This window comes from Anabrus simplex, chromosome 1 (assembly GCF_040414725.1).
Source record: "Anabrus simplex isolate iqAnaSimp1 chromosome 1, ASM4041472v1, whole genome shotgun sequence".
NCBI classification, from domain to species: domain Eukaryota; kingdom Metazoa; phylum Arthropoda; class Insecta; order Orthoptera; family Tettigoniidae; genus Anabrus; species Anabrus simplex.
The window spans coordinates 1,287,854,644-1,287,880,245 of NC_090265.1; the positions used below are offsets into that span (position 1 = coordinate 1,287,854,644).

General features: G+C 40.6%; 1 protein-coding gene across 1 annotated transcript in view; it reads left to right on the plus strand.

Moving 5' to 3' along the window:
• Positions 1–289: 289 nt before the first annotated feature.
• LOC136858735 (serine-rich adhesin for platelets) overlaps positions 290–25,602 on the plus strand; it is a 274,358-nt gene continuing 249,045 nt past the window's right edge. Inside the window, exon 1 of the mRNA XM_068225735.1 lies at positions 290–406. Coding sequence (XP_068081836.1) covers positions 290–406 — 117 coding nt within the window. The remainder of the gene's footprint in view (positions 407–25,602) is intronic.

The window sequence follows — 25,602 nt, forward strand, 5'->3', positions numbered from 1 at the left end:
CAAGATATGGGTAATAGCTTGTGCAGTGACAGGCTATTGTTTAGGTATATCAGTATACGAAGGCAAGCATGAAGGGGAAAGCACTGAATTGTCATTAGGTGAACGTGTAATAAGCAAACTTTGCCATGCATTTGAGGGATTAGGGTACTGCTTGTTCTTTGATAATTTCTTTTCCAACATCGTTATGATGAAGAGACTCCTAACCAAAAGTTTCTTCGCTTGTGCGACAATCAGACAAACAAGGAAATTTTTCCCCAAAGACAACGTTTTTCCTGACAGAATGTTGAAAATGGGCGAAAGTGATGCAGTTATGGCTGGTGATGTTGGTATTTCGAAATGGAAGGACAGAGGTAAGAAGTGTGTAACTGTTATCAGTACAATGCATAATGCTCAATCCAAAGGACAGGTACTGAGGACTAACAAAGAAGGAAAAAGAGATCTTGTTTCTTGTCCGGAATCTGTGAAGGATTATAATGCTTACATGGGTGGAGTTGATCATTTTGATCAACTACATTCCACTTACAACATATCCTGGAAATCTCGCAGATAGTGGATGAAAATCTTCTATTATTGCATTGAAGCGTGCATTGTCAACAGTTTTATATTGTATAAAATCACCTTGAAGGAATGCAGTCCGAACACAAAACCACTCACACACCTAAAATACAGATCATTGCTGGCAACGGAGCTCATTGGGTCATACTGCGGACGTGTGAAGAAAGGTCCAGTGGCAACGGTCGGCAGAGGGAAGAAAAGAAACCATCCAGACGGGCGACAAACAATCCCAAATGCTACAAGACTTACAAATGTAGGAAATCATCTTCCAAGAAAGGGTCCCACTTTTCGAAGATGTGCTCACTGTAGCACTTCAAAGAAACAAAAACGTTCGACAACAGTGTGTGTTCAGTGTGATGTAGCTCTTTGTTTGGAATGTTTTATGCCATTCCACAAACCTAGCATATAAAGTGTGAAGTTCATTCTGTGTTCAGTGTCCGATACTTTGTAAGGCAAATTTTTGCTATCCACTGTGTCATCTTATCCATTTTTTTGTTTTTTGTGCTTTTGTAGTTTATATTCTACTCACGAATTGTTCAGATATCCCCACTTACGTTAATTTTCAGTTACGATAGTAAAATAAATATTTAGAACACTAGATTTCTTACCATTTCATTGTATCGAAGAAGTGGTAAGTATTCTTACCAGAGACCACTGGCTGTAATGCAGTACTATAAGCGGTCTCTGGTAAGTATACTTACCATGCCTTATCGGTCACGTAATAACAAAATTAGGCAAAATATCTTTAAAATCATTATTTTACTTCCCTTAAGAGATGATTTTTCCATTTTTCAAATTTTAGTTTTGTTCCCCAGAGTACTGCCCTATAAAGGGCTAAATTTTGTTCTGTCATTTGTGGGTTGGCAATATTAATCCTTTCTTTCCGCCTGTTTTGAATGTAGCCAATCAGGAATTTCTGTAATTAATTTTCGGCCAATCGGGGCTTTCTTCTTCAATTTTGTATGTAACTGTGTACTGTAGCCAATAAAAGTTTGAGGGCGGGTTGTTATCATTCATGAAAGGTCTCGAACTTTCCACGAGGGTATAAAAACTGCTGATTTTCTTGTCTCCGGGCCACTCGTATAACATCTTTCTCAGTGTGTGAATATGTAGCAGGGGGCTGGAAGCGCCTCGTTCTTCAGGCAGCAGCTCTTCAACAAGGTAATGAATGGCCTTTTAACATCTTTATTTCTTGCTAGCTCAGCAGTTTAACTCGCGGGGAAGGTTCATAACCTTTAATATGTAACCTATATCTTTAAATATGTAAGCCTTTCAATACTTGTAAAAACTTCACATAACTTGAATTATAATTCGGGGATAGAGAGTGCTTTACCCTCTCGAGCTCCCCTTCATTTTGAAATTGAGGTGACTACGTTTTCGTGACCGTTTCCTCTCTTTCCTAATGTGTTAATGTTTTCTCATACGAGTCACCTCCCTAGCTTGGGATTAGCCCCTGTGTGATCAGCCTAGCGACACTTAGGTTTGAAAATGTGTATTTAGGAGTGCTAATTCACACCTCCATTCCTTTTGCGTTTTGGGCCGTTTTTATTAACCTAGGTTTTCTCCAATAAGGCCCAGGTAGAATGGGTACAGGTTACCCCTGTTTATTTATAAGTATGCCTTAAGGGCAGTTTAGTGTAAAGTCAGTTTATGGCCTCTTAATAGGCTTGAAAGATCGAGAGCGGGTCAGCTCTTTTTGGTATTACGAAAGGTGCCTCGGGGAGGCGTGACATTTTGATTGCTGGGAGCTAGTGCTCCATATAATTAGGGGCGTTCTGCCCTTTTGGTATTTTGTGGTTGTGAGCTGAGAGCTCAAGATGGACGAATTTGGGCTCGTTGCCCAGGATTTGTAAAGACCCCTTATCTGGTGCTTTCTGTTTTTATTGTTATTTCACTTAGTGAAAATTGTTAAATGTTGTTATCTGTTGAAAATATAACCTTTATTTAAACTTTAATTTCATCTTTAAGACTTGTAGTTAGACCCATTCCAGCCCGCACCTTCTTTCACCTTTGCCTTCCATGGATAACTCCGTAACAATAATAATGTATAAAACTCAGATTTTATACCTTATAATTTTGCACAGTTCTCTGAAAGTCACAACTTTTTATTATACCGAACTAGATGTAAAAATACCTGTGTCTACAATAAGTAGCCTTCCTCTTCTTCTTTTCCTACCGCTTTTCCCACACCTGTGGGGTCGCGGGTGCGAACTGCGTCGCACATGTGGATTTGGCCCTGTTTCACGGCCCGTCCTGACACCAACCCTATATTGAGGGATGTAATCACTGTTGCGTGTTTCTGTGATGGTTGGTAGTGTGGGTATGTTGCCTGAATATGATGAGGAGGATGTTGGGACGGACACGTACATCGAGTCCCCGAGCCAGAAGAATTAATCAGAAGCGAATAAAATCCCCGAGCCGGCTGGGAATTGAACCCCGGACCCTCTGAACCGCAGGCCAGTACCACTAACATTCGGCCAATGAGTCGGACAATAAGTAGCCTACATATTAAATATAAATCAAATAAGTTGCTTTACGTCGCACCGACACAGATAGGTCTTATGGCGACGATGAGACAGGAAAGGACTAGAAGTGGAAAGGAAGTGGCCGGAGTCTTAATTAAGTTAGAGCATCAGCATTTGCCTGGTGTGAAAATGGGAAACCACGGAAAACCATCTTAACGGCTGACGACGATAGAATTCGAACCGACCATTCCCCCAATGCAAGCTCATAGCTACGCGACCCTAAACACACGGCCAACTAGCTCGGTCGTCTTTGAAAATGTCTTTTTCTATCAGCAAAGGATTTGTATATAGTCATATTTTGTATAGTCTACCTGCGATTTATACACTAGCCCACTGGTTTTCTGATTAAAGATATTTTTTATTTAAGCTATTGAATCAGTCGGCTCACTTACTCAGTCCACGTACAAGGTCATCTCGTGATTCGATTATAGAAGTATTGTGCAATGATGCGACATAAGAACTGAGAGAATACCGAGCGGTTCTTCCCAATATAAAACATACAATTTCGAGTGATCATGAGCATGAGCATGACTTACAGTCATAGAGTAGGCTAGATTATTAATGACTTTACGTCCCACTAACTACTTTAACGGTTTTCGGAGGCGCCGAGGTACCACAATATAGTCCCACAAGAGTTCTCTTACTTGCCAGTACATCTACCGACACGAAGCTGACGTATTTGAGAACCTTTCAATTCCACCAGACTGAGCCAGGATCGAACCTGCCAAGTTGGGGTCAGAAGGCCAGACCTCAACCGTCGGATCCACTCGGCCAAGCGGGTAGGCTAGAGAGCTGAGTTTAATGAATTGTAGAATCTCAACTAGTTATAAAAATACTGATTGATAAAAACTAATACGGTAAATAGAATAACCTAGTAGCCTACCTACTTACAAGCTAGGTACTTTGGAATTATGTTTTGACTGCCTTTTTAACACTGCATATAAAACTGTCTATTATTAAGTGGGTATTATTTTCAAATGAGTGGAGCGCGAGGGAAGATTCTTTCAGTGTGCTATGGCTCTGTATATATCGCTGCAACGGAAGTTCGGCTCCCCGCGAATGTCGAGTGTACCGCTATATGTCTTTTCACGAGAGTTTAATCCTGATGTAAACATAGTATGTCCACTCCTTCGCCATAGAAAGTGCTGTGATTCGCTGAGCGTGTAGTACCGACCTCCACCCCGTCAACGTCTCGTGTTCGGTCGTGCAGGGCCGCGCATCGCATAAGACAACAGTGCGAACATCTGAACTTGTGAATAAACGACTAAACCTGGATTCTGTTCACTTAGTTTATTGAACACATTAAAATTGCACTGCCTATGGTCACTTCTGAGCGGTTTTCCTGATTTGTGCTTCACTACACGCGATGGTCCTACCTCTTGCTTCATTTCTCTCACTATGAATACTGACACTGACTGCTGCTGCAAGATGCAACACCTTATCTGCACGCTGTACAGCTTGGGACTTTCCCTCACTACGAGAAGACTTCCTGTATTACACCACGCCTTGTGCCTTCATTTCTCGTTATTTAATCACTATTTTTTATTTTTAAACATATATATACCGGTATATATGACAAATATTTACGTACTCTTCCAAACTCTCTAAATGTAATAAACTAAGCTAAAATAAAATTAATGCCACGTACTACTTTTCTTCGAGCTCACATACAGTCGAGTGAGTGCGACGGTTGCTTCTCTAATCAACTACGTTTATGTCCACATGAAAAAGGCAACGTGCTCCGCCTGTTTGTTTACATTAGGATTAAACTCTCGTGAAAAGACATATAAGCCATGTGTGGATTCTGTATCATTGATCCGTGAATATGCCACTCAGCACTGTATGCTGCGAGTCAGCTGAATCGTGTGTCGTGAGCTCGGCGTTCCTGTGAATCGATTGACTCGGACACTTCAATGATTCCATACACTGCTTCAAATCATACATTCAGTAGCCATCACTATAAGGCGGCTAATGGTCTTTCACACAGTGGTCTGTATGTTAACGCATCGCATTGAGTGGAAGAAAGTCCAGAATTATTGGGTAACAAATAGGGACTTTCACCAATGAGCGAATTAACTGAATGTTTCGGGTCAAGTAGCTATGAGCTTGCGTTCAGGAGATCGTTTGTTCGAAATCAACCGTCGGCAGACATGAAGATGATTTTCCATGGTTTCCCATTTTAACCAATTTTACACCAGGCAAAGGTTGGAGCTGTACTTCAATTAAGACCGCTATTACTACGCTACCTGTCCTATCCCATTCCCATTCTTGCGTCACTGAAAACATTCTATGAGTTAATGTGACTTTAAAACAGTCACGAAAAAAGAAATAAAGATAACCTTTCACCTGCCAAATACCAAATATGTTACCGGGCGAGTTGGCCGTGCGGTTTGGAGCGCACAGCTGTGAGCTTGCATCCGGGAGATAGTGGGTTCGAATCCCACTGTTGGCAGCCCTGGAGATGGTTTTCCGTGGTTTCCCATTTTCACACCAGGCAAATGCTGGGGCTGTACCTTAATTAAGGCCCCGGCCGCTTCCTTCCCATTCCTAGGCCTTTCCTATCCCATCGTCGCCATAAGAAGTATTGTGTCAGTGTGACGTAAAGCAAAATACCAAACAAATGTTACATTTCCACATTCATGACATTAGAAAATTATCACCAAAATATTCGAATTAACTGTCGGTATCACATTGAATATGTGGAGATAAAGTGATGGTACGCTTTACACGTTCAACAACCCATGCTTGCTTATCTTCCCGATTGAGTAACGTAGCGTATCAGAGTTATCCTGTATTTCCGCATGGGAGATCTGTTTACTGTTATGAATAGAATTTCTGATCAACAGAACATTAGTTGACGATAACTTTGGTAACTTGATGGACGTATGAAACTCTGTACTCATTTCTCTAAAGCTAGTGTCCGACTCTTCTAAATCATCTTGGACTTCTTTGAATCTTTTATTTTTTGTTTCACTTTTCCAAAATTACTTAAATAGTTGTTTCAATAGCCTTGTTTCATCTAATCTTGATATATGACAGAAAAAGGCAATTCTTCTTTTTCTCATTGACTCACATTCCCGGTATATCACAGCTTTAGGCAATAATCTCCATCTAGGTGGTGCTTCCTTTATTATAATTATTATTATTTTGTGAGGAGACTGCGGGGCCCCTTAAAAGTCCTGTTCCGCCTACATTTCAGGCCATGCAGCCCCTAACGTTACGGCCCTGATAGTAGACGTCACAGCAATTTATTTATTCATTAATATCAAACATTATCTACCTGGTTTGTATAAATCTTTATCATTTCTTAATGTTCACATTTAGTTATTACTAACCGTCAATATTCTAATCACCAGGGTAAGGATTTTTAGGTGCAAATTTCAGATGGAAGAAAAGGAAGGGAAAAGGTGCTCAAATAAGGTAAAAAGAGAAAACGGTTGAAGAGAATTGAATGAAAATCGGCATGTAAAGTCGGGGAATAAGTCGCTACAATCTAGGCCATAATAATTTATTCATGCTGAGAGAAATGGTAGTTTAGGGGAAGTTCTAAAATTTAATTTTCAAATATTTATGTTATTAGTGGTCCTATTGACAAATACTACATAACTAAAGTTACATAGTATTAAATTTACGATCATTTATGTCTTATGCATTTTATCGTACCGGCTTTGATGAGAGAGATATTCATGAATTTGTATTCACGAGAAAATGGGTAAACAGAATTTAATGAAAATCGGTATGTAAAGTCGGGAAATAAGGAACTTCAGTCTGCGCTATAAATAAGTTTATTCGCCCTCGTTGAAATGGTAGTTTAAGGGAAGGTGCGTAAAATTAAATTTTTAATTACCTATGTTATTGGTCCTATCGAAAAGTAGCCTACTACATAACAAAAGTTATAGAGAATACAATTTACGATCATTTATGTCTTATTTAGTTTTACCGTACCGACTACATAAGAGTGGTGGTGATGGTGATTATTGTTTTAGAGGAAGTACAACTAAGCACCCGTCCTCTATATAGCACTAATAAAAATGGAAGGGATCCAACACTTGGAAGAATGAAGATATCGGCCTCAGTTGAAAAAACCACAAAGACAGTCTTTCTGAGAATTCCGTGGCGAAGCACAGGTACATCAGCTAGTAAATAAATAAATAAATTTATTGAGAATAATGTATGGGGATGTGAAGCATGTCACCCTGCGCGTGCCATTAGGCTCATCTGTTGTGGTTGAAACGCTGCACACACACACACACACACACACACACACACATACATACTTGGTTTAATAACCCAAATACTGGTTGTACTGTTGTTGGTTTTACCACGCTGTGCTACTGAAGAAATCTGATAAATTAAATGATTCACTGCACGCCTGCTGAGGTAAAGTTGATCGAAATTTCTCCTTAGAGAGTTATTTACTTCCTCCTAATGCACCAAATTTCGTAGTGTTACTGAAATTTTAAATAACCTTTCGTACTTCTTTCTTTGTTCCACTCATCTAAATCAGTAGCTTTTGGAATGAAGATGGAATCAATTAGAGGTCTAAATACTAAGTATTCAGTTATTTCATACCCAATAATCCTACCTGTCCCTAAATGAAAAATACACGTTATATACAAAGAGAAGGGTGGAAAAGGCAAAAGAGGCTGTACAAAGTGCGCCCATGGTAAAGCCAAATACTATTGCATTTCACGTCCACCTCCGTAGCGTAGCGGTTAGCACTATAAGCTGCGTCCTCGGAGGCCGGGTTCGTTTCCCGGTACTGCCGGAGGTTTAAGAATGGCAGGAGGGCTGATATGTGAATAAAATGGTTCGTGGGGCTCACCACCATTGGGTGCGCCTGAAAAGGTTGCATGCACCACCTCGAGGCGAACACGCGAGTTTTCGTTCACCCATGTAAACGCTCAGATGTTCTTGGAGAATTCTATATACCCAAGTACACAGTCACAGATTATGTAGATAGTCTTTTAATATTAAAACCAATAACTAATGTTACGATTAGTGAATATTTCGTCACATTCCATCCTGAAGCTTCTAGTCTCACCGCAGAGTACCTAACGACATGAGAAGGTGATGATGTAAGCATAAATTACACGTCTCTCCCCATATGGCAGGCCATAGGCTCGCCGGCCATAGACCCCTCGGTCCACCCAACCCACATACTGTACGAGCCATTCCGGCAACCAAGACAGGCTCCTCCTGGAATTCGACAGAATGCGCATAGTTCAAGCGGAAAGGCTATCATATGAAAAACTGAGAAGAGCCAAAGCAACGAAATGATTTACTGTTTTGTATGACTTGTTGCTCATTTGGTCGTGTACAGAATAATTCGATATGTTCGTATTACGGATAGAGCGTTTCTCAAAGTCAAAAATCGCGTTATTAGAAAGGAGTTGGATGAGAATTTGAGCAAGAGGCTATTGTCTTTGGTTTATTCAGACAGGAAAAGTGAACTCGTCACTGACATCTCATCGTTGGCCAAAGTTTAAAACCCGGCTAATACACGTGGGTTTTACACATCCAGTATATCACCTGCCTTTAGCAGTTGTCTCTTCCAACACCGATGGTGTGCGAAGCCTAGAGAATCTTTCATTTTCACGCCCTTCGAGAACCTTCTTTTTCTTTCATCCGTACCTTCACCCTTCGAAGGACCACACGTTTTTTCCTATTCTGATTAGTATTCAGGGAGGATGGTTGCCCAGCAGTACTTATTCTTTAATCAACAATTACCACTACTTTTAAAATAAAAAATCTCTGTCATTGGTTCAAGTTCCATGTAATAAATAAAGGTTCTATAGCTATGATAATGATATCAGCAGTCGTTTATCAACTAACAGTAGTAAGTTTATGTCCTTCTGTATGTGGTAAAAGTGTTACGTTAGGGGTCATCGGCCCATAGACTTGAAGGTTTCCCTCCGTAGCATCAATGATTCTGCTAACCTATTTATCTCGGGCTCCTTGATGAATGGTCTGCGTTGAGGCCTTCTGTTAAGAGGGTTCTGGGTTCGATTCCCGGCCGGGTCGTAGATTTTAATCTCGTGTGATTAATTATTCTGTCTTGGGGACTGGTTGCTTGTGTTTGTCCCAACACTCTCCTCTTCATATTCAGTCAATGCACTACACTACCAACCAACACAGAAACGCGCAATAGTAATTACATCCCTCCACAAGGGTAAGCGAAACGAAGGGCATCCGGCCGTAAAACAGAGCCAAATCCACATGTGTGGCATAGATCGCACCCGCGACCCCACAAGATGTGGGAAAGGCGGAAGAAAGGAAGAAGAAGTACCTTTTTACAATCACTGGTTATTTCAGTATTCAAGTAATATTCATCTACTTCCTTTAAGGATTCATTTCCTAATTTGATATTTCCTGCATCACGTCTCTTCATGCGACCGCAGTCCGTCAATTTTAATCTTAGGCCTGGTTATACTTATCTTCATCTTCCACACATTTCTTAAAGGATAATGCACAAATCAAATATCTAAGGAAATAAAAATACAATATTTTCAATAAATATAGTATTATTATTATTATTATTATTAAACAATTTGCTTTACGTCGCACCGACACGGATATGTCTTATGGCGACGATGAAATAGGACGGACCTAGGAGTGGGAATGAAGCCGGCGTAGTCTTAATTAACTTACATCACCAGCATTTGCCTGGTGCAAAAACTGGAAACCGCGGAAAAGCATCTTCAGGGCTGCCAACATTATGGTTCAGACCCAGTATATCCCCAATGTTTGTTTGTTTGTTTGTTTGCGTCGGTATCACGGCAATATTGTTGAACAAAATTTCTCGAAGCTCGGTACTTAAGTTCAGACCAAGCTCGATAGCTGCAGTCGCTTAAGTGTGACCGGTATCCAGTATTCGGGAGATAGTAGGTTCGAACCCCACTGTCGGCAGCCCTGAAAATGGTTTTCCGTGGTTTCCCATTGTCACACCAGGCAAATGCTGGGGCCGTACCTTAATTAAGGCCACGGCCGCTTCCTTCCAACTACTAGCCCTTCCCTGTCCCATCGTCGCCATAAGACCTATCTGTGTCGGTGCGACGTAAAGCAATGTTCACTGTACAGTTTAGCAATAGTGAGGAGACTAAAACAGTAGATGTTACATTTTTCCGGTAACATTTTTTATCAAAATACTATGGATAATAAAAGTGATGGAAAAGAAGTGCTCGGTTCACCGGAAGGACGTGAATTCGAGTGAGAATTTCACACATTTTTGGTATACAGGCTACGATAAGATAGATATTCACGAATTTATATTTTTAGTGCCCAGGCCATCAGCGCCGAATATTGATACATACACATATTTTTGCAGCATCCTGGTAACAAGTTGACTCCCGATGACGTTCGTCGCTGTCATGTTTGCTTTTATAATGTAAAACACAAATTAGTCATCAGTCCATACTGAAGAGGAAGATAATGATACCGGCCATCGAAATGAAAAGGTAAACCTGAAGACGAAAAACAAGAATATTGAGAGTCATAATAGGAGGGAGAAATGAAACATACCCTTGACCTTGGTTACCCTAATACCGCCGAGCCAGAAGACAACTAACTGTTTTCGCTTACAATGTCCGAACCCATAAAACTAATCAACAGTAACATTACACAAACTATTCTTGGTTGAGGTGTGCTCTCTCTTTTCTGCTGTCACGCATCTCCACTAGATGATATAACTGCTACAATTATATAATAACATCCCCGTCCACGATGAGTCCAACAATTAGCTATATCTAACCAAAATGAATAATCCCTTGGGAATATCGTTCTAATATCGTGTAACACTGCTTCTAGCTGTGATAACCGTCTTAATTCGGCCAGAAAAGGAGTCCACAGATTTCTTCACATATGCCAGTTTTAGCCACTTGCTGATGATGAGATCCCCTAAAGCCATCAATTTATGAGAATGGTAATTTCTGCTTTTCACCCGTTGCTCCAAATAATCCCGCAAATTTTTATTTAGCCAGCCAGGCGAGGTGCGACAGGTTGTCTGTGTGTTCGTCATACCAGTCACGTATGCGTGCAGCCCTGTATATACGGCTGTCGTCATCCTGGAAAATGGGAGTGTGCACACCATACTCATCATAAAAATATTGAATGAAGGGCAACACTTGGTCACCGAAAATGTTGAAATAATAATCCAGGTTCATATTCACGGTAACCTGAATGAGTACGGACAGCATCCAAAAAGCATCACAGAACCATCTCTGACCTATACCAGTTAGTCATCTAAGCCTTCAGTGCTGACATATGCGCGATTGTGATTCGTGGCGCGAACATACTATACTTTCCTGGTAGACACGTTATTTGTCCGGTGTGCATATAAAATCTGTGAGCTAAGTGATGATGAAATTACATTTATGCGAATACAAGCATCTATTCTCAGATTTAAACTAAAAATGAAAATCCACAGCCTTATTCCAGTCATTTGACCGGATCAGGAATGGATTGAATGAAGCCCCCATCTAGCGGCGAGGATAGGAATTGTGCCGGATGCCGAAGCCTGTCGCACTCTCCTAGGGCCACGATTAATGACAATATAACACAGTGGTCGCTTTGTTGGCGCGCTGCCGCCTGAGCCACGGAGGCTCTTCTCAGATTTAAACTAAACATGGAAATTTATTTATTTATTTATTTATTTATTTATTTATTTATTTATTTATTTATTTATTTATTTATTTATTTATTTATTTATTTATTTATTTATTTATTATCCTCCGTCGCTCAGGCGGCAGCGCATCGGTCTCTCACCACTGGGTCCCCTGGTTCAAATTCCGGTCACTCCATGTGAGGTTTATGCTGAATGAAGCGGAGGTGGGACAGGTTTCTCCCCGGGTGCTCCGGTTTTCCCTGTCATCTTTCATTCCAGCAACTCTCTCCACTATCATATCATTTCATCTATCAGTCATTAATCATTGCCCCAGGAGAGTGCGACAGGCTTCGGCACCCGGCACAATTCCTATCCTCGCCGCTAGATGGGGGCTTCATTCAATCCATTCCTGACCTAGTCAAATGACTGAAAACAGGCTGTGAATTTCATATTTATTTATTTATTTATTTATTTATTTATTTATTTATTTATTTATTTATTGATTTATTGATTTATTTATTTATTTATTTATTTATTTATTTATTTATTTATTTTAGGAGAGCTGTCACTGAAAAACACACACATGGAACACATTCGCAGTCCAGCGCTCGCACTGTACAGACGCTCCCAGCACCAAGCTCCAGCGAGACTAGCACCCTGAAAGCTAGCTCACCACGTCTACTGCGAAAACTACGGTACTCAGTACCAACCAACCAAGCAACGAAGCCCAGTCGCCAGAGAGCCCCTAGCTCTCGGAGAACAGGCCCCCTGCCACACAGCCTGTTTGAATCCAACAATCGCCAACTGCCAGCCAAGAATAGGCAGAACCAAGCCAGCCTGTGAGCAATTTGTCAGAGCCCTGTATCGAGCAATTTGTCAGAGCCCTCAGTGTGGTCACTGGTTCGGAACTCGTCCCGTTGCGACACGGTAAAACTACACTTGTTCCGACCGTGCCCACTGAGCGAGCACCTAATCAGCGCGCCGGTCCTCTATTTGAGTTTGACCGTTCCAGTGTTTTATAACAAACACCCAAGTCTCCCCAGCCCTAACCCAGCCCTGTCGGGACCACCTCGGTGGACTGAGTAGCCGAGACACCGACCTCCCACTGAAAACCATGGACCCACCCAACTTCAACGAACCACTTGTAATCAGAACCAAGGAACGCTATTCCAGCTCCTACCCCTTCATCTTCCCGCTTCCCTATGACCCATTCAGTGACATCTCACCCAAACGATTGTACGTCCACCGTAAAAACACATATACAGCCATAAAACCCGTCATTCAACACGTACAAATGGCGCAAGAGCTCTGTAATGGATGTATCATAATATTTTCTACTAACAGACAAGCAAGCTACAATGCAATCTCTGAACATCTAAGAACTGAGAACATCCAATACAGAGTCTGCTCCGAACACACCTCAGACATGGAAACAGCCACACGAACAGAACCTGACACTCAGCACCAAGCAACACAAACAGATGACACCGTAGATGATGCACCCCTCACCTCCCCCCTTTCCCCCCAACCTGAAACCGAACCCGGGACTGAGACCCTATCAGTCTCACAACCGGGCACGGACACAATAAACAAGTACACTCAGACTAGGAGGAGACGTAAAAAATCTGCTCCTAGGACTGCCAGACAGCCAACACATAAAACCAACACAACAGTGACTCGAACCCACGACCCACCCCGCCCCTCCCTTGTCATACAATGCTTCAACTGCCTTCTACTACACCACTCTGCAGCTACCTGCACTGCGGCTACTCGCTGCAACAGATGTGGCGGCTCACACCGTCACACTGATTGCACGGTACCGCGGGACCAACCGAGGTGTGCAAACTGCCAAGGCAGTCATGCCGCCTCATTCCCTGGCTGTCCCTTTATCAAGAAGGCAGTGAAGGAACACTACAGACACGCCAAACATCTACAGTCAAGCACTAAACCTACAGTACATGCAGCCACCAATATCCTACCTCACTCGAACCCTGGACCCTATACCCAACAGCCCAGTTACCTGACCAGACAGGACACCACCACCATCCTGAACTTACTTCTAAATCTCATATCAACCCATAACCAGAACCCCCCACCCCCCATGCCAAGCAAGCAACTCATTTTAGACTAAAGTCTCCAAGTATACCACCCCCGCCAAGTCAGCAAGAACATATCCTCACTTCCTTAACTGCACAAGCACCTCACTCCTTAAAAGCTCTAACAAAACACTGGAACAATCGGACACCGAGGCGGGTGCACTACAACGAACTGCCGCATTTCCTATGCTGTCTACTTCCACATTAAATGCTGTATTTCTAAATTAAAGTATCATAACCACCCGATACTCAGGAATATAAACATATTCCAGCGCACAATCCAGCGGCAAGGCCCGGTCAACCACAGCAACACCGGGCGTGGTCAAAACATGGATGGGTGACCATCCAAATTTGCCCTTGCCGCTGGCTCAACGAATAATTTAGACATTTATCTAACATCCAGCCATGGCACACCACGAATAACGTTGCGTTTCGCCATATTACCACACTAATGAACCCACATTACAGTAAATATTCCACCACTTTTTATTATTATTATTATTATTATTATCACTCTAATATATTTTATTCTTTTTATACTTATTTTTCTACAACAGGCCAGGTGAGGAGCGCGGCATAGCGCACCGGTACTGGCACCGCAATAGGCACCCCCTAGGGGGTGTCCAAACAGACATATGGCGCGCTGTCACTGAAATCGCCGAACGCTCTTATTGGGAAAGGTAAAGGATGAAAGGGTCTGAACTCTCGAAATATAAAGTATATCGGATATTCATATGTAATGTCCGTAGACGAAGGGAAAGTCAATTATTTATTGCAAATCATAACATAATTATATGTTGAGGATGAACAGGAATTGACCAAGAGAATTCAAACCGTACAGATGAAAGGATAGAGTACTTAGCAACAGTATTATAAGCGACGCTGTAACGAAAAAGATAGCTTAACTTTTACCATGTACCGAGCTCGATAGCTGCAGTCGCTTAAGTGTGGCCAGAATCCAGTAATCGGGAGATAGTAGGTTCGAACCCCACTGTTGGCAGCCCTGAAGATGGTTTTCCATGGTTTCCCATTTGGACACCAGGCAAATGCTGGGGCTGTACCTTAATTAAGGCCACGGTCACTTCCTTCCAATTCATAGGCCTTTCCTTTCCCATCGTCGCCGTAAGACCTATCTGTGTCGGTGCGACGTAAAGCAAATAAAAAAAAAAAAACCTTCCACAATGTAAACTCGTGGAGGAATGAGAGGTGTTTCTTAATAATTATAGTGTCGCCTATGAATACAAGTGTCCATATATTTACAACTCTAAGGGCCTGTACTACGACTGTCAGATAAACAGCCAGATACGTAGGCTGCAGTTTTGCAAACTAGAAGTTAAATATTTTCTTGCGTACTACCAACGGATTTTAACGGCGGGATTGTAATGCGGAAGATGTAGTAACATTTTTATTGGGTTGGTAATAAGGTTACTGAAAATATAGTGAAATTTAGCACGGTGGTATACGTGTTCCCTGGTGTTTTCGTTTGTTTAGCTCTATTCCTTTTGAAATCGTATTACTAGAATCCAATATCAGACTCTTATTAAGCTATAATGTGGAAGTCCAGGTCAAAAACAGAATTAGGACTGAAATATACACATACGCCGCCTCTGTGGTGTAGTGGTTAGCGTGATTAGCTGCCACCCCCGGAGGTCCGGGTTCGATTCCCGGCTCTGCCACGAAATTTGAAAAGTGGTACGAGGGCTGGAACGGGGTCCACTCAGCCTCGGGAGGTCAACTGAGTAGAGGCGGGTTCGATTCCCACCTCAGCCATCCTCGAAGTGGTTTTCCGTGGTTTCCCACTTCACCTCCAGGCAAATGCCGGGATGGTACCTATCTTAAGGCCACGGCCGCTTCCTTCCCTCATCCTTGCCTATCCCTTCCAATCTTCCCATCCCCCTACTAGGCCCCTGTTCACTATAGCAGGTGAGGCCGCCTGGGCGAGGTACTGGTCATACTCCCCAGTTGTATCCCCCGACCAAGAGTCTGAAGCTCCAGGACACTGCCCTTGAGGCGGTAGAGGTGGGATCCCTCGCTCAGTCCGAGGGAAGAGCCGAACCTGGAGGGTAAACAGATGATGATGATGATGATATACACATACGAAGAAATGTTAAAATTAATTAACTGTATAACGAAACTGAAACTGTTATAGAAAATAAAAAGACTGAAAATGTAACCTGGACGCAAAAGTTAAGATTCAGGTTATGTATCTTTTTTGTCTAGTACTATTTACGAGGTTGCGCGTTACGACGAATGTAAAGTTTATATTCGTAATTAATGCCACTGATGCAACGTGGCATCATTAATTTTATTATTAATTCAATGTATTGTTTGCTCATTGAATAAGTAGTTAGTTTCTTTCTTTTCAATACAATGTGAGAATAGTAACTGGCAAGCATTTATCTCACTTTAGCGTAAATACTTTTGTAGCAAGTTGTTATGAAGTAAAAGAAATATAATTTCCTTAACATCCTCATTCGACGGACGAATCGTCATCAACAACGTCGTATACCTTTACTCCATATGTGCGTCGCGGATAGATTTGGAATAGAACCCACGCTTTTGACACGCATTTTAATGATTAGGAAATGTGTACTATCACCTCTAGTAACCTACCGACTACCATTTACAATGGTAAAAAAATGTTAGACTATTGGGACTCGAACGCACGAAAAACTACTTAACAGCAAACTTCGATGCCCTAACGACCACGGCTACCGATGAAACTTACGGTTGACTGCTTGTGTACTACTCATACTCTCAGTAGCAACAACTTACTAGCTTGGGAAATTTTTAAGAATTCTGTGATAGCTGGACAGGAAGCATGACATACTTTATAAATATATACATAAATTACATTGTAACAACTTAATTTCGCACAGCATCATGCAGATGTAGATTCATCTTCATGAGTAGCCATCTTGATTCTTTACAGCAGCGTCCCCGATAAGAGCTAAGTCCCAGATAAGAACGTTAACAGCCTCTCCAACTTCGGCATAGCTATACTCGAGAATATTTTCCCAGATTGCACATAAACGAAAGTCGTAGTACGCGGATTCAACCGAACTTCCAGATAAATGTCCAAACTGCCAAATAAATTTATACCGCACTTTTATCTGGCTGTCGTAGTACAGGCCCTTAGTGTATGAATGACAAAACACCTACACAGTTCCCATGGTATTACAGTTCACGCAATGCCACGTACTACTGGCTGTGTGACGTCTATTTGAATACATAGCATAGAATGCTGAAAAATGGATTAATGTATTTACGAAAGTGTGGTTTTCACAACAAAGAAGAGCTTTGGTGTAATTTACCCAGGGTTTCATCAGTTTTGGTGGATATTTTAACCTCAATGATCCATTATCATAGTTGTGATTTGAATGAAATTAATCCGAGCTTTGAAGCGAGATTTTGTCAAACGTATTTCGAAGCCGTGATAAAGTCCATCACACTCTATGAAACTGACAATGGACCATGTTATCATAGTCATTGGGCTTTCGTGAAATACAGTGACTGAACAGCAGGTGCTATACGCATGGAAAAATAGCAGAAACACAGGTAATATCACCAAATATCTGGGACTGGCGGAGAATATAAACTACGTATAATGTTGTTGGATGCCTCATTGCTAATCATCTAAATGGATTTATTTATTTATTTATTTATTTATTTATTTATTTATTTATGATTGTGAACATTTATAAGTCCATGCTCAATTATTGATAACCAGTAACATAACAGAATGAACAGCTTCCTCTGTGGATCAGTTGGTAGAGTGTCGGCCTCCGGATCCCAAGATAGCGGGTTCGGTAGTCGGATTTTTGAAGGGCGGAAAAAAGTCTATTCGACACTCCATGTCGTACGATGTCGGCATGTAAAAGATCTCTGGTGACACATTTGGTGTTTACCCGACATAATTCATTAAATCTCAGCCTTAGACGCCCAAGAGAGTTTCGGTTTTCTCGGTCTGCCATCTAGTGGGCCTACAGTAAAACGGAACGTCGAAATTGACGAGCAGACAGCCAGATGGCGTCAAATCGAAATGTCTGCACACGGTAGCTGAGGCCATACGATTATTATTATTATTATTATTATTATTATTATTATTATTATTATTATTATTATTATTAACATAATGAGCAATATGAAATAATTGCTAAAAAAAGAAGACATAGATAAAGGAAAGGAAAATTGATATCGGTACTAGCTGGAGACAATCAATTAAATCTCAAGGTGTTATTTATCTTACAAGGCAGTATGTAACACATCACGAAAAGATGTAGTAAACTGACGTTTCGATAACTTAACATAAATCTATATTAAGACCATTGATTGATTGATTGATTGATTGATTGATTGATTGATTGATTGATTGATTGATTGATTGATTGATTGATTGATTGATTGATTGATTGATTGATTGATTGATTGATTGATTGATTGATTGATTGATTGATTGATTGATTGATTGATTGATTGATTGATTGATTGATTGATTGATTGATTGATTGATTGATTGATTGATTGATTGATTGATTGATTGATTGATTGATTGATTGATTGATTGATTGATTGATTGATTGATTGATTGATTGATTGATTGATTGATTGATTGATTGATTGATTGATTGATTGATTGATTGATTGATTGATTGATTGATTGATTGTACGGAGTGATAATTCTATATAGTGCAGCATACAGTGTTCTTGTGTGAATCTGTGTTTGTTCTCGGAATGAAGAATATAATCCGTGTTGTTGTTTCTCCAATTTATTATCGTCAGTCCTATTACCTTATGCAGGAAATGCAGGCCCTATCATTTTCCTTGGCAGGAATAAAACTTTAAAATCCTACAACTAAATCACGCGTCAACGTTCCATCAACCACTTATAAATTAACACCTCCAAAACCCAAACCCCACAGCACTTAATGCCCTTGAAAGGCCTGCAGATTACGAGGGGCCATGTAGCCAGCACGACGCATCCTCTCGGCCGTTATTCTGAGCTTTCGAGACCGAGGCCGCCGTCTCACCGTCAGATAGCTCCTCAATTCTAATCACGTAGGCTGAGTGGACCTCGAACCAGCCCACAGGTCGAGAGAAAAATCCCTGACCTGGCCGGGAATCGAACCCGGGTCCTCCGGGCGAGAGGCAGACGCGCTACTCCTGCACCAAGGGACCGGCAAATTATCACTAAAAACAAATCTAATTTAGTGAATCCCGTTTGAGTGTTATCTCCCGTTGTGTCTTCATCGTGTTTTTCGCCGGTCAAGGTGCAGCTTATGGCCAAGTAAGAGATGGATTATAATAAAAGAATAGATTTTGCATTGAGAAAAGGTGCATTTGAAGGTGGATTTGAAAGTAATATTGTTATATTATGATAATATGATTTTAGCTCTAAAACATGTGCACATCTCCCGTGGATGCTTAGCAAGGATACTAACAAAATATTTTATACTAAACATGTATAATAAATGTTCCTTGAAATTTATCAATTAGATTAACATACTTCATGGAGTTTGCGTTCCATATAATTGAGGTATTTTCTAGTCCTGGTCTAATGAATGCATTAAACAGTGTCTTCAATATTCTCTAAGAAAACCGAACGATTTTCTGGTAACAAATCTGAGTGAGCATTGCCTACAGTATCTTCTACCTAAGTTTTAAATTTTAGCTCGTTGGTCATTTTAACTTCGAGATCCTGTTCTTCACGAATTTTCTCTAAAGGAATTAATGATATTTTTATCACTGATTGTTTAGCATTTATTCAAAGGCAAGTTCCAATAAATTATCTAATTCCTTGAAGTCTGTTTGGAGCATGATACATTCAAAATTACTCCTAACTGATTTAAATAATTTTACGTAGTCAGGAAATAATAACATTTCAGCATTTTTCTCTTGTCTGAAGAGGTCTTCGACGATCACGAGAGAACGATTCTGTTCATTTCACAGACACAGGATTGGAAGCCCATTGGAAACGAATATCCGTGGTTCCCAATTTTCACACAAGGCAAATATCAGGAGTGCATTGACACTAAGACCTAGTCATATTTTGTTCTTTCAACGTCACTGAAAATCTACGAATATTAGAGCGACATTAATCAGCTACTAAAAGAAAAAGAATCTGTCGCCCCGATGTCCTTGAATACGTGTTGATAACTTACAAGGTAGTTGTTTACTTTTCTTCGTCCGCATATCCTGTGGTACACTGGAGTAATAATTTCGTATCGCTATTTCTAGCCTGGTGCAGCTCTTGTAAGGCAGACCCTCCAAAGAGAGAGGGCGGCATCTGCCGTGTGTAGAAATATGCGTGTTATTGTATTGGAGGATAGTGCTGTGTGTGGTGCATGAATTGATGTTGGGAAGATTACAAACACTCAGTCTCTGAGCCAAGGGAATTAACTATTTAAGGTTAAAATTTACCAACCGGCTGGGAATCAAACCCGGGTCCCTCTGAGTTGAAGAGCACTACGCTGACTATTCAGCTAAGGAGCCGGACATAAACTGGAGTGATATCGGTAACATTTGAACAACAACTGATTGACATCAATGAAGACGAGTTCCTATTAATCATCATTCATACAGTGTTAAACAATTTAACTTTTAAACAATATTATCTTCAGAATGAAGATACTCCACCATGGGTAAATGTGCCTAACGGAATGACAAGGTGTATCTACCAAAAATAAAGCAAATTTTAATAGGCATCTTAGTGTCCACAAAATCGATTACGAATGTCAAGAATAAGATTATATGACATAGTGCTGAGAGAAAAGGCTAGAAAAAGTCTCATAGAACCCGAAACTAACCTTGAGGATGAAAGTTAAGAAAAATTAAATTACTTCTCTAATTAATATACGACGGGAGAAATGTACATTGGCTCAAAACGTACAGTAGATGTATAAATTCCGCTTTTAACTTTTCCATGCTTGCCTGGAAAGCAGGCAGGTAAGCTAGTCGCAAGTAAACAACAGTACTAGCAGGCTGACGCACTGCTGTCCTGGGCTAGCTATAGGCAACTTGCTCGCTTGCTTGCTTGCTTGCCTTCATCTTCCTATCCTAATACACAATGTAGCAGTTTGGTTTTGTTCTTGTTTGTTCAGATAATACGAGACTTGCTTTATTGCAGACAGGAGATACATTACTGGTCTGAATTGTATAGCAAGAGGAATGAGGCACTATAATAGTTTACCATTGGAGATGCCCGATAAATATCCAATTTGTTTGAAATTATTTAAGAAAAGACTAGTAACTAATTGATACTTTATCTGCGAGAGCCCCAAATGAGCATCAGTGGTCAGTTAGTAAGTTAGTTAATTAGCTAGTTAGTTTAGGATTCGTCAACACGTATAAATTTTTCCAAATTTAAGTAATATTTAATATTATGTTGAGTCTTGTTTACATTCCGGGGTTTAGAGTCAAAGCGATGTGTCTACTGAATGCATGTTTTGAGATAAATACCAATAAAAATGTTTTTCAACCACGGTAACACCCTCATTGCTTCGTTCACAGTTATTGTTCGATGCATATACGATAACTCATTGTTATTAGCGTTTGTTTATACCAGTCCAAGGCGTCCTTTGAGTTCTTTTTTTTTTTTGCTAGTTGTTTTACGTCGCACCGAGACAGATGGGTCTTACGGCGACGATAGGACAGGAAAGGGCTAGGAGTGGGAAGGAAGCGGCCGTGTCCTTAATTAAGGTACAGCCCCAGCATTTGCCTGGTGTCAAAATGGCAAACGACGGAAAACCATTTTCATGGCTGCCGACAATGGGGTTCGAACCTACTATCTCCCGAATACTGGATACTGGCCGCACTTAAGCGACTGCAGCTATCGAGCTCGGTTCCTTTGAGTTCAATCTAAGTATTGGAAGAGAAAAATGTAGGTGCTCTTTTAGATACGTTGTTTTTAACTTAAAGAACCTTTTCGTTTGCAGGTTAAGTTTTGATTTAGTATGAGTATAAATAAGAACACTAATAGTGACCTCATGAAAATATAATATTGGTGTTTAATATATTGGTTATTTGATTATTGGTAAACAGTTTTATATGTATTCATTAGCAAGATAATATGACAAATGACTGAAACTCTACATGTCAACCACATGGTACCATAAATATTTACGAGAAAATTATAAAATAAATGCAATGGCTTCTAGAAGTATCCCTGAAAAAATAACATAGTAAAAAATTGGAACATACTTTAATGGAGCACAGTCTGACATTAAGACCAAGTCGTCGATATACTTCAAACTGCTTACCGCATTTCCACTTAACTCAATCTCTCCCTGCCACTTTATAACTTTCTTTAGATGATCCTTGTAAACTATGTATAGTAATGGTAGTCTTGTTTAACCCTTGTAAGTACCTTGAACATAGAACTCTTTTTTTGCTAGTTGCTTTAAGTCGCGCCGACACAGATAGGTTTTATGGCGACGATGGGACAGGAAAGGGCTAGGACTGGGAAGGAAACGGCCGTGGCCTTAATTAAGGTACAGCCCCAGCATTTTCCTGGTGTGAAAATGGGAAACCACGGGAAACCATTTTCAGGGCTGCCGACAGTGGGGAATAACTTATTCTACTATCAATTTTCAATGTAGCTTTACTGTTGTCCAATTTGCCTTTTTTGAATTATCTACCCTTGATCCCATAATCCCTCACTATATCAAACACCTTTTCCCTTAGTACTCTGTCATATGCCTTCTCTAGATCTCCGAAAAGCTAAAAAATAATAGTGTACTCTTTTCGTAGTGTTTTTCAGTTACCTTGCGCATACTGAAAAACTGATCCTGGCAGTAGGTCTGTGGTCTGAGACCAGATTGATTTTCATCCAACTTACCCTCAACCACTGATCGCACCCTCCCTTCCAAAATGCCAGTGGAAACTTTGTTTGGTATACTGATCAATGAAATATCTCGGCAGTTGTTGCAGTCCTAAGAGTTCCATTGCATATATAGTTTCAATTACTGCTTTCGTCCAATCAAATGGTACCTTACTAGCATTTCATTTTAATCCTATTACTCTGTAAAACCATTTCATCCCTGCCTTTCTACTATACTTCACCACTTAACGTCTAATTTCATATATTCCTGTTGCTGTGTGATAATGGATTTTATTTACCAACTTTCCCGCTTCCTGAAGCTTAACTCCACGAACATCATAGTCAGCTCCCCATGAGCTCGGCTGTTCGCCAATTCAACAGAAATGTTTCCTTTTATTTTGAGAAGATTTTCAAAATATTCCTTCCAGCTGTCCATTAATTCCATCTGGTATACTATGAGTGCACCTGACTTACCCGTAACACTATTCGATTTATTTTTCTATCCCTTTCTAAGATTCTTTATTACTGTCCCGAACGATTTCCCTTCCGCTTGACTATATCTTACCAGATTATTACTTAAATTTTTCCATGACTTCTTCTTGGATTTAACAAATATTTGTTTCGCTCTGTTTCTTTCATTTTCGTATAATTCCCTCAATCAATCAATCAATCAATCAATCAATCAATCAATCAATCAATCAATCAATCAATCAATCAATCAATCAATCAATCAATCGATCGATCAATCAATCGAGCAATCAATCAATCAATCAATCAATCAATCAACCAATCGATTATCAAAGACCTGCAGTTAGGGCTGTCGCCCTGGTGGCAGATCCCCTCCATTGTTTACCTAGCTTTTTCCTTAAACGTTTCCAAAGAACTTGGAAATTGATCATATATTATAATCCTTTACTCCTCGTCCTATAAATGTGACCTTTCCTGTTTTTAAAAGCTCCGCTTAAGCTTTTTAGTCTACTCATTCCACACCATCTCTCCACTGACAGCTCGAAACATAACACACAGTCGAGCATCTCGTCTGTTCAGTTCGAAGACTTCCCAGCTCAAAGTTTACAAAGTTTTCGTATCACTACTCCTTTGTCGGAAATTGCACAGAATAAATCGTGCTGCTTTCCTTTGGATCTTTAAAAGTTCTCCGTGTCTGCATCAGTCCTAGTTTATTGCCATTTCTGATACGCCTTCTTTTTACTTTTACAAGTTGCCATCACTTCAACATTATCAAGATGTTCGTTTTTCTCCCATCTTTACACACAGTTGCTCTTACGCTTCCAGCTGTTTCTACTACAGCATCCCTGTATGCCACCCATTCTCTTTCTATATCCTGAACCTTACTATCCAATGTTTGGAATTTTCACTAATTAAATCCATGTTCTTCAGTCTAAGTACCTCGTCCTAGCAATTCTCTACCCGTATTGGTCTGGAGAACCATTTCACTTTCTCTATCCGAGGCCTAGAGATACTTAGTTCACTGCAAATCAGATTGTCGTCTACCTCATGGAATACCCGCACATTCCTAACAGATTTCCTGAATTAAAATTCGGTTCTGATATGATTTATTATGCCCCTACCGTCCCATGCATAGTGATGAATAGCCTCATGCTTGAAAAATAAATTAATAATTGCTTGTCCCGTACCAGCACAGAAGTCCAGTAAACGATTCCAATTCCTATTAATGTCCATATATTCCCCACATTTACCAATCAGCTTCTCATATTCTTCTGTTCTTTTTCCAATACTCGCATTGAAATAGTTCATCAGGACTAACCTATCCTTGCTATTGACCCTAACTATGATGTCACTCAGTGCTTCATTAAAATTAGCTACTTCATCTTCATCTGCATTCTCATAATGGTGCATAGACTTAGACAATTCTCGTCATGATTCCTCCAGCTGCTAAATCTACCTACATCATTCGCTCGTTTACGTGACTGAGAAACTTTTTACATGTAACAAGCTTTAACAGCTTCATTTTTATAAAAGTTCGTATTGAATATAAAATCAAGTAGCGAACATTTAAGCGGTACGCCTATTCAATACATATATGATTTATTAAATCTAGTACATGTTTCTTCCCCTAAGGGCCATCATCAGCTAGAATAAATCACACTATATATCAGATACAAAATTTACATTACTAGACTGCAAAGACAAATTAAAAACACTTTTATACACAAACCAAACCCCATGGCATTTAACGCCCTTGAAAGGGCCTTGGCCTGCCCAGCGACCGCTGCTCAGCCCGAAGGCCTGCAGATTACGAGGGCTCGTGTGGGCAGCACGCTGCATCCCCTCGGCCGTTATTCTGGGCTTTCGAGACCGGGGCCGCCACTTCACCGTCAGATAGCTCCTCAATTCTAATCACGTAAGCTGAGTGGACCTCGAACCAGCCCTCAGGTCGAGAGAAAAATCCATGACCTGGCCGGAAATGGAACCCGGGATGTCCGGGCGAGAGGCAGGCACGCTACCTCTACACCGCGGGCTTTTATACACAAGGTCATATAAAATAAAATATTAGCAAACTTTGTTTACAGTTTCAAGTCATATAGTCAATAAAATTGATGTGAATTGTTCATTGAATTTCTTGATGGTGAATTCCACGAACTTTGTCATAAGATAAGGGAAAGGTGTGTGAACATTTCTAACGTAAGATGAAGTCCGGCTCCATGGCTAAGTGGTTAGCGTGCTGGCCTTTGGTCACAGGGGCCCCGGGTTCGACTCCCGGCAGGGTCGGGAATTTTAACCACCATTGGTTAATTTCGCTGGCACAGGGACTGGGTGTATGTGTCGTCTTCATTATCATTTCATCCTCATCATGACACGCAGGTCGCCTATGGGAGTCAAATCAAAAGACCTGCATCTGGCGAGCCGAACATGTCCTCGGACACTCCCGGCACTAAAAGCCATACGCCATTTCGTTTTTACGTAAGATGAAGCAATTTTTATTTAAAGCTGCAGAAGGTGGTTGGAATATATTTGTACTTGCCA